A 9,956-nucleotide genomic window follows, 5' to 3' on the forward strand; every position below is an offset into this window, starting at 1 on the left:
CAGGATCAGGCTGGGATTTCACATGTCCTGCAGACAGCTGGCTTAGGGAGTGGATGCACAAAATCACCAGTTTCCCAGGAGATCTCTGAAAACTAGATGCTTAGTATATAGCAGCTCTAGTTTCTAGTCTACTAAATTCATGGAAAAGACCCTTAGAGGGCAGAGTAATTTTAACATAATTTGAATGAAGAGGAAGGGATGCTAAGGTGGAAGACACATGCCAACAGTTCTTCATCAGATTAACCAAAACCTTTCCAAATGGGCTTTTCTCTCTTTCCCACTTTAAAGACAGAACAATCCCTCCACAGGGGCTCACTATTCTGTCTACTCTCTTTTCCTTTCTGCATTCCAGGGAACACCTAAGAAATTATCCTTTTTAAATTCGAGAGAGATTTATTTCAGTCCAATCCTATTTTGCTTCATGAGCTTCTAACATTCTAAGTATACGTCCAGGAAGAGGGTTCCAGGTACAAAGCATGACATGGCTATACTAAAATACATTTCAGAGATCACAGGGCATGTAAGGCTGTGTTTTGTGCAGCATACACAGAAATACGTAATAAGGAACAGGAAGAGAAATCAAAGACATAATTATAACCAAGTAGGAAAACTAGAAGTTGACCATGTAATTCTTATAAAATCTGTAAAAGCACTATACCTGGGAGACCTGAATGAAGTTCCAAATCGTCAAAAGTACAGGCTGGCAACAAGAGGACTATTAATCATGGAGGCTGTTAACACATACTTCATGCACTTGATGGGCCGGGCACTGTGCTAAATACTCTGCACGGGCTGTCTGTCTACGGAGGCTGAGGATGGGCACAGAGCAAAGCAAGTCCTAAACTTACCAATGTGCAATCGAAATGAGTATTTTCTTTTCAAGTTGGTGATCGCAGACTTCTCCTCAGGATATCTGTCTGTGTACAGCAGCTTGTCTGCATTCTCAATTCCCGTCAGGGATAGAAATTCTTGCACATTTTGCTCTAACTGTTTATTTTCCTTTACAGAAAACTTGCCAAATTTAATAGTGACACCTAGGGTTTGGGTGGGAAGAAAAAGGACGTATTGTCAATATGAAAAAAAGCAACCCTCCCGCTTGGTCTTCAGCCATGACAACACGGTGGTTCACCAGCTCCTCCCTGCTGGGGAGGAGCCCCTACTTAGGCACCTGACATCGCCTCTCCCAGGCCACACTGGGGAAGTCGGCTTTCCTTCAGTGTTCAGCTCAAGCCACACTCTTTTCCCTAAACCTTCTCTGGTCATCCCATTCCAAAGTGACCTTTTCTGATTCATCGATCTCCTTCTAAAATAGTTTAAAAATATATATATTAAAAAGTAAAATATGTTCATGAAAAATGTGAACAATATTGAAATGGAAGTTTAGGAGAAGGCCCGCCCTTACTCTCCTCTGCCACCCCACACCCCTGCGGGAGCGCCGTGAGCTGCCCGGCATGAGTGTGAATACCTTTGTGTATTCCTGATGCGTGTTTACGGGGGTGGCGACGTCACTGCCCTTTACGTTCTCCCCCTCCTTGTGACTCAACGCATTTGGTTCATTATGTATTGTGTTACACAGCATATTTTTCTATTCTTAGACTTATTTTTTAAATATCTCATAAAATTTCATCATAGAATATACAAATAAAACTGGATCATTCCATAGATACTGCTCTGTAAATTTTTTTCTTGATTAATTTGTTTTTAAAAACTAATCTCTTCAACATGATCAATTCCATAAGGCTAAGGCCTCTTTTTACTTTTTCCAATGACCAGTGGCATTGGGCCTCACACACTCAGTAAATATTGCTCATTTATAGTACACAGCATTGTATTTGTAATTTATTCATAAATCCAGTAAGCCTCCTAGGAGGTTCCTGTAACACAGTGAAATTAAGACTAAGTTGGGTCATGCTTGAAACCATGCCCACGACAACCAGCTTATCCTCAAATTAGTACCACAGGGAAAGAAACTACAACTTGTTGAGGCTGACGATGCCAATACTGGTGTTAGTTTTATTTCACTTCTGTACCCCTCCCAGGGTCTCAGCCACGCACACCCCTCCTCCGCTCCCAGGACTGATGGTTAGTCTGTGGATCACTGGTTTCTTCCGCCCCATCCTCCTTGCTGCCTCTACCAGAAGTTGGGCAAAAAACAGGAAAGCCAGAGCAGTTCATTTTGCTAATTTTACAGCTCAGGCAATCATTCTGGAAGGAGATAAAGCTAAAAAGTAGCTGAAGGATGTTTCTTATGAATCTATAAATACACATCATTCACAAGAGTCAGGGGCTAGTTATGCACACAGGAAGTTCAACAAAGATTAAAGTGCCACAAGCTCACCCTGTGCTTTAAACTCTTTAAACCGTCCCAGGTCATCCCGGTACATTCGCTTGATTGTCGTGGCCGCCCTGTCCTTGATGTCCGGGATGAACTCTTGGAGCTGCCTCACAGCGGAGTCCAAATCCACATCTAGATCGCCTGAAGCTCTAGAATCTTCGGATAAATATTTTGTTGCAGAATCTTCAGCCAGTTCCAAATTGCTTTCTTCTTCATTTGTAGGTTCTAACCTAAGGGCAAAATCTGGATTAACGTTAACATAACACCTGCTCTGATGGCTTTTCAATTCTTTTCTTAGAATGACTCTCACTCTGACTACTACAGCATGAGAGCTACAAGGCCTCTTGGAGTGGACTCAGTCTGTGATGTCTGAACTCTTTCACTTTCCTAACTTGGATATACCTCAGAGGCAGCCCAGGAAGTAAGTGTGTGGCTCTAAGCCTTATTTCCACCAGGTATTATTTCTTATCTTACTATTTTTAAGATTTTTTGCTTTAGATACTGACTTCCTAATAAACTAAGCTGTCTTCTACCCCCATGGAAACTCAAGACCCCCAATGAGTTAAGTTTTATAAATAATGGTTACTAATTAGATAAATCAGTATCAGGTCTTACATGGTTACAGTTGCTTTGCTACAGTTAAGAATGGCCATATTTTTTCCCTTTGCATACATTTCTATGTATCTATCACTAATTCATCCCCTTTGAGTATATTCAATCATAACAGCTGACCACTCAGACATGAAACTGAAAAAAACACTATGCATTTGTCGTATGAAACACTATGAAAGGGTCAACAGCTTCTAGAAGACCCACAGCCCAATACAAGTTAAGAACCACAGTCCTAGAACATTGCTACCGCATTTTCAGTGTTCTGAAAATGTCCCCGATGAGATGGCACAGGGGATGACATGAGTGGGCCCATAACTATTATGGGCAGTGTCTTGAGTGCGACCCTCTCCCATTTAACTTCATGTGAAACTTTCAAGACAGGAAAACCTAACAAAAGTAAGAAAGTCAGTGAGGAAAAATGGGGAGAAAATCTGTCCCAAGTCCCAGGAAGTGGTTAAAAAAATTCCTGTATGTATTCACCAGGCAGTTCACTTAAATGATAATTACATAAATAATGACATCTAAATTCCCTTTGTTAGTGAGAACTCTAATTCACGTGTTTTTCCTGCTCTGCTTCACTGTAAATTATCTAATCCTTTCTTCTATGTATATGCATATAGACAAAGGTAATTTGGGGGCCTTAAATGCCTTTGAAACTTATTCATAGAATTTCAGGGCTGGAATAGTTCATAGTGAAAATCTAACTGCCTTATTTTACACACAAAGAAAGGAAGCTACCTGCCAAGTTACTTGGTTAAATGTGTACACCTTTTTGTACATTTTACAGTTTCTCTCTTCATGATTCCTACCATTTACTATGGATGCGTAGAGTAAACAGGTCGCAGGCAGAATTCATGCAAAGACACACACCATCAGAAGGCACTACATTCCCACGTTACCTGTGTGCCTCTTCCGAACGGGCCTGGGTCTTTCCCCCGTGTGGCCTGGGTCTCACACTTTCTTCAGTCAAGGTACCATTCCCGTCCAGTGAGTCAAAGAGCGTGTCCTCCAAGCTCGGACTGAGCACTGAAAAATCAGCCCCCAACGCTGCCACACTTCCAACAGAAGACGTTCGCTTCCTTTTCTTGGTCTTTCTCTTTCTACTGCGGGAGCCCTCACTGCCTTCTGCAGGCCCAACCTCCCCGAGGACCCACACGCCTTCAGAGGGCTCGTCCTCGGGACTCTCGGGCGCTGCCGGGGCCGCAAACTCCTGGTTCTTTGAGAATTTTCTCTTCTTCTTTTTCTCCACCTTACTTCTGTGGGCAGATAGTGAGGCAGGGGTGGTTTCGCCCTCCAGGCCCGCAGACAGCAGGGAGTCCTGTTCCTGCAACTCCGGTGGGGCCAGGGTGCGGCTGGCACACGGGCTCCCCTGCGAGGCATCACAGGATGCGGCTCTCCACCGCCGCTTTTTATTCTTTTTCTCCCTAACTTGACCGTGACGTTCTGACTCCTGTTTATGTGACTTAGTAACTGCGTGTGGTCTGTCTGCTTCAGGCTCTTCTGGTGACTTCTGTCTCTTGCTCATATTAACATAAACGACGTCAACATCCCTTCTAAAATCCTCTGGCATGTTCTCAGTATTTTTTTTATCCACCAGGATGTATGAAACACCTTTTTCCCTGTCTACACCCAGAGCACTGTTTCTTCTCTTTTTCTTCTTTTTGGGAACACAGGTGGCCTTTTCAGTCTCATCACAGGCTTCTGATTTCTTCACAGGAGAAGAAACGAAGTGCTGGAAATCCTTTTTCCTTTTTTTACTCTTATTAGTTATATGTGATGTTTCACTTGCCAGGGGGGATTGTCTGAAACTGTCGCAAGAACATCTCTGATGTCTGTCCTTATGGACTGAATACTTTTTCTTTTTCTTGTGAAAAGCTGGAGTGTGGATTTCCCATCTGCTTGGTTCTCCTTCCATTTTATTCCTACAGGGAAATTTGAAAACAATGGTTTATTTTTGCAAAGTGTCTTAAATGTTGGCCTCAGGAGAAAAAAAAAAAAAGCAGAGAGAAATGAAACTATAACAAATGACAAGCCTGGAACCATGATTACAAATTTCATGCTATGCTACATGCACAGGGGGCTCACTGTGCTTCACTATCCAGTCCCATCAACTTTCTGGCAGGGAAAAGCAGTTAACAGAGAAAAACTGTGGCCTGCATGCTCAGGTCCTTGTTCCCACCACAACTGCATCTCTGGACTTTCCTCCCAGCTCTGCTCCAGCCACACATGCCTGGTGCTGGTCTCCCACACAGGCCACAGTCTTACCGTGGACTCAAGGTCTTACAGCGTATGACCCCCTCTGCCTGTGCTCTTGGCTGCCTCCCCCATCTCCCTGCCTCCTCCTTTCATCCTTCAGAGCTTGGCTTAAACATCACTTCAAGAAAGCTTTCCCTAATTGAAAGGATATATACATGGTGACACCATGTATATTAAATTTAAAACACGTAAAATGATTTTATGTATCTTTTCTAAATGGATGCAAATGCAGTAAAACTATGACTTAGCGGCATGGGGATTATAACTGGCAAATCCCGGGAGTTGGGACAAGTACAGAGCCCGTTTCTCTGACAGCTATAATCTCTTATTTCTATAATTGGGGTAACGAGCAGGGGAGTGTTTGTTATTATTATTATTTTTTTATCTACACTTAACTGAATGCCCGAAGTAGTTCTCTTAGGAAACCAGGGGCAGAACAAGGGTACAGATTGCTTAAATCTGTGTTTGAAAACAAGCCACTGAAGAATATAAATATATATCTATTTACAAAAAAAAAAAAAGAAAAGGAAGCTTTCCCTGACTCCCTGAGTTTGGTGCCTTCCGCAAATGATATACTTTCATGGTAAACTGTACTTTTTTTGTAGCATTTGGCCCAGCTCTAGTTTAAAAAATAATTATTTAACTAACCATTTAATGTCTGTCTCCTCTGCTAAAAAAAGGAAACCCCAAGAAGGAAGGCACTGTCTGTCTTGTTCCCCTCTGTACTTCCATCAGAGTGCAGGACATGCCACTGTCTTCACAGTGGGGGTGTCAAATACCCATTGACCTCAAGCCAGAAGATTACCTCTTTGATTAAAAGGCTGAATGGACCTTGTTAGGGCCAATAAAGAGTCAAAACTCTGCAATAAGTTAGAACGGAGTTTCATAAGGCTCAGGTGTCAATACTCATATAAAGCACATGTATTTTTGGAGTTTAAGTATGGTAACAGAAATGTACTTTACAAAAGAGATGATTAAAAACATAATTTTACAGGCATGTCTTATAGCCCTCCTTACTCTGAGTTGCACCTGAGTTTCAGTTTTTAAGATTTTATTTCTCTTTGACTAGGTAATACATTTACGTGACTCAAACATCAAAAACAATCTATTCTTTTTTCTCCTCCTTTCTTACACAGAAAGTAGCTGCTATATATTCTGATCAGCATTTTGCTATACAAAAATATGCTCGCACAATAAACTATGCAATACTGGAGATGTCTTTGTATCCATAGTCTTTCAGGTCTGTGTGCTACGCACATTTTCTACGGAAGGCACATAATTTGTTCTAGGAGGGGAGAAGCTTTAAGAATCGGGTAGCTGGAGGGAAGGGGAACGTGAATGAGCATGTGGCCTTATACCTACAGACCATATCCCCCAGCTCCAGGACCTCACCTTCAATGGAGGCACCTAGAGCTTGGGTTGATGACCCTAAGGTCATCCAGAGAAGCATGGAAACTCATCTGTGACCTCTTTGAAATCTCAGCTACCAGCAGGTTGAGAGCTGCAAGTCAACTCTCTGCTCAGAGAGGGCCTAGCAGACTTTGTCTATCTTAAGCGCTGCTGCAGCCTCAGCATCTGGCATGGTGCCTGGCTCATAGAAGGAGCTCAACAAATATTTTTCTTCAAATTAATTAATGCCTTCTCTTTGGCTGCCCTCGAACTGCTAATGGCTGGAGAAAAAACTCACAACTGAGCAGATGGGCACCAGTCTACATTCTTGGCTGCTGACTATAGGTGGGGCCTGAACACCGCCCAGTAACCAAACTATATCCCTCCAGATCTGCACTGTCCAATACAGTAGCCACTAGCCACACAAGGCTGCTAAGCACTTAAAATGGGGCCAGGCCAAACTGTGCTCTAAGAGTAAAATACACATTGGACTTCAAAGACTTGGAACAAAGATGGTAAAACAACTCTAACTTTTGTATACTGCCTTCATGTTAAAACAATAATTTGGATATTAGGTTAACTAAAATACATTCCTAATTCCACCTGTTCCTTTTTATGTTTTTTAATGTGGCCACTAGCAAATTCTAAACTATTTGATTTTTTTGGACAACACTGCCACAGACAGCTCACTCTCCCACTCTTCTTGAAATAGTTTCCAATCTCCTAACTCTGAATGAATGGTTAAATTGCATTCTTCCATTTCAGCTGCAGCACCTTAGCTTGCCTATGACTTCACACTCACACACACAAGACAAGAAATATGTTACCCCAAACCTAACATGCTTGCCTGTGTCTGACCTGTCCTCCTTCCCTCTTCCTCCAACAGAGGAAGTATCCCTTCTGTCAAAGGCCATGTCCTCTGGGTGCTGGGTCTCAGTGCCCTCCTGGCTTCTCAGAAAGCTTGGGATCCAGCAGGTAATGCCTCCCACCAGCTCCAGCCTCTCACTGCCCTGGCTCCCTTCTAGCAACCCTCCAGCGATCTTTCATTTCTCCCAGCTTCAAACTAACAAACAGAAAACAAAGATGCAACCATTCTCTAACCCTCAAGTCCCATCAAGCTATTCTCTTTCCTCCCTTTCACGGCAAAATTTCTTAAAAGAGAAACTGCTCCCTCCATTTCCTTATCTTCTGTCCACTTCTTAACCCACTTCCTTGCAGCTTCCACTGCTATTCCTCCCCTAAGACTGCGCCAGTAAGAGTGCCTATAACCTTTGAGCCACTAAATTCAACAGATACATACTTGCCAGGCCCATCTTTCAGGACCCCTTAATAACAATGCACAGATCAAATGATGCCTTTATTCTGTAACCTTCCATCAGTTTCTTTTTTTCTTCCATTTTTGTAAACAGCCCTTAAGCTTCTCCCTCTGGTCTCTGGAAATCAGCACAACCTTTTAAATATGTAGTCACTTCCCGCCAAAACTTTTTGTTTTTCCTCAGTATTATTAAGATAAAGTTCAAAATCCTTACAGACCCTCCATGCCCTTAATGATCCCGTCCTTACCTGCCTCTCCACCTCATTTCTCTCTGGGTTTCAAACACCTTGCCTTTTTCATTCAGTGCCTAAAATATACCATGTTCCCTTTCATTCTCAGGGACTTTGCAAAAGCAGCTCATTCTGCTAGGAATGCTCATCCTCCGTTACCTGAGTGTTAACTGGTCTAAGTTTGAAAGTCACTTCCTCAAGAAGGCCTCTCTAATCGCTTAACTAGTCGGGTCTCCCCGACGTGCAGTGTTTCTCAACAAACCTGCTGCTTCCCTATTGCACTTCGCGCGGTTTGACAAGATCGGCCTCCCACGGGCTAGAACCTTGTCGGTCTGGCTCCCAATGATTCCCCTGTGCTCATACACGTGGATAGGCAATTACCCCCGCTTATTCGGAACATCCCACCTCCCGCCCCCCTAGGACCTGCCCAAGCCTGGATTCTCTCGCCACCTGTGGGCTGCAATGGAGACCTGCTCTTCTCTGCTCTGCTGTGAAAGGCGCTCCGGCTGCGAGGGAGCTACCAGCCAGATGTCTGACTATCCATCCGCTCCTGCCCAAGATCGAAGCCTGGGTTCTTGTGGAAGGGCCTGGAGCGGCCGTGCAGGAAGAGGCGCGGCCCCAACCCCCGGACGCCTCGGGCTAAAGGCGAGTCCCCGGAGACGACAACCACAACCTCCGCTCGATTTTTGTACGCGCATTAAAGAGCCAGAACAACCGAAGGAGTTTCAACCTACCGACCCAAGCACCACCACTTTTCTCCCAACCCGGAAGCACTGTGTGGAAGCGGAAGTAGTTGTACGTTGCTTCCGGCCCCACTCGGCATCACGACGCCATGGCAACACTCTGCGCCGAGGCTGACGCAGGCGTGGTTGCAGGGTGTTTTGTTCCTGGGGTTCGCCGGGAGTTGGGTGGGGTTGACTGAGAGAGCAGGACGGGATACCTGATAGGCTTATTAATTCATGCGTGCATTCCACTTTGTCAGCAGGGTATTGTTGAGCTCCAGGAGTGAGCAAGATAGTGAGGTCCCTACCCTGAGACAGACAGATAAATCAACCGAGATACTTTCAGATTATCCTATAAGGAAAATAAAACAGGGTAATGCGATGGAGAGTGACTGGGGACAGTGCGTACTGTTTTAGATGGAAGCGACGTCTCATTGAGGATTGACATTTGGGCTTAGTTCTAAATGAAAAGGGCGAGCAAAAATTCTGATGGGAGATTGTTCCAGGCTAGAAGCAAATAGAAAGGCCCTGAACTTGGCTGCTGGAAAAACTGAAAAAGGTCAGGAGAGCTGGAGCAGTGAATGAAGGAGAGAGTGAAGGAGATGAAGTCAGAGGCAGGCAGGGACGAGATGGTGCAGATCTGATGCACATTCAGCTAGCAGGAGCTTTGGAGTTCTCTTCCAACCCCCCTATTTCAACCAGGTCCTGAAGAAACTTAGTTTATGATAAAATGTAAAGCCTTAACTAGGCCATCAGATCGAGGACAGTATATGTACCACTCAGACTTTTAGCCTTACTGCATAGTGAACATAACCATCTTGGCAATTAGTTTTCTCATTTAATCCTCTAACAACCCTGTGTTGTAGATATCTTTATTAGGTATTATCAGCCTCATCTGCAGATGAGAAAACCAGGGCATAACACAACTTGTCCAAGTGGACGTATGTGGCCCACCCCAAGATTCAAACCTGTGCTCCCTCCGCTGCTCCACTCATTCCTCCACCTAATTGACTTCCTCTGTGTGAGCTGCCAAGCAGCTCTGATTAAAAAGTGCACAACCTGTATTTCTGTGAAAGTATGGGAGATAAACAGGCTGG

General features: G+C 44.0%; 1 protein-coding gene across 3 annotated transcripts in view; it reads right to left on the reverse strand.

The window, feature by feature from the left end:
• The window catches only part of TTF1 (transcription termination factor 1), a 35,020-nt gene extending 26,111 nt beyond the window's left edge, over positions 1-8,909 (reverse strand). The window contains exons 1-4 of one of the 3 annotated variants that reach the window (XR_008996674.1): positions 8,588-8,835; positions 3,847-4,869; positions 2,339-2,565; positions 849-1,034 (exon numbers count right to left, since the gene is read on the reverse strand). Coding sequence is in view for 2 of the 3 variants with exons in the window: in XM_036913472.2 (XP_036769367.2) it covers positions 849-1,034; positions 2,339-2,565; positions 3,847-4,862 (1,429 nt within the window). In the remaining variant the exon portion in view is untranslated. Of the gene's footprint in view, positions 1-848; positions 1,035-2,338; positions 2,566-3,846; positions 4,870-8,587; positions 8,836-8,871 lie in introns of those variants that run through there. The other 2 variants (XM_036913472.2, XM_036913473.2) reach the window with 2 other exon arrangements.
• Positions 8,910-9,956: the final 1,047 nt, after the last annotated feature.

Source organism: Manis pentadactyla, chromosome 3 (assembly GCF_030020395.1).
Source record: "Manis pentadactyla isolate mManPen7 chromosome 3, mManPen7.hap1, whole genome shotgun sequence".
NCBI classification, from domain to species: domain Eukaryota; kingdom Metazoa; phylum Chordata; class Mammalia; order Pholidota; family Manidae; genus Manis; species Manis pentadactyla.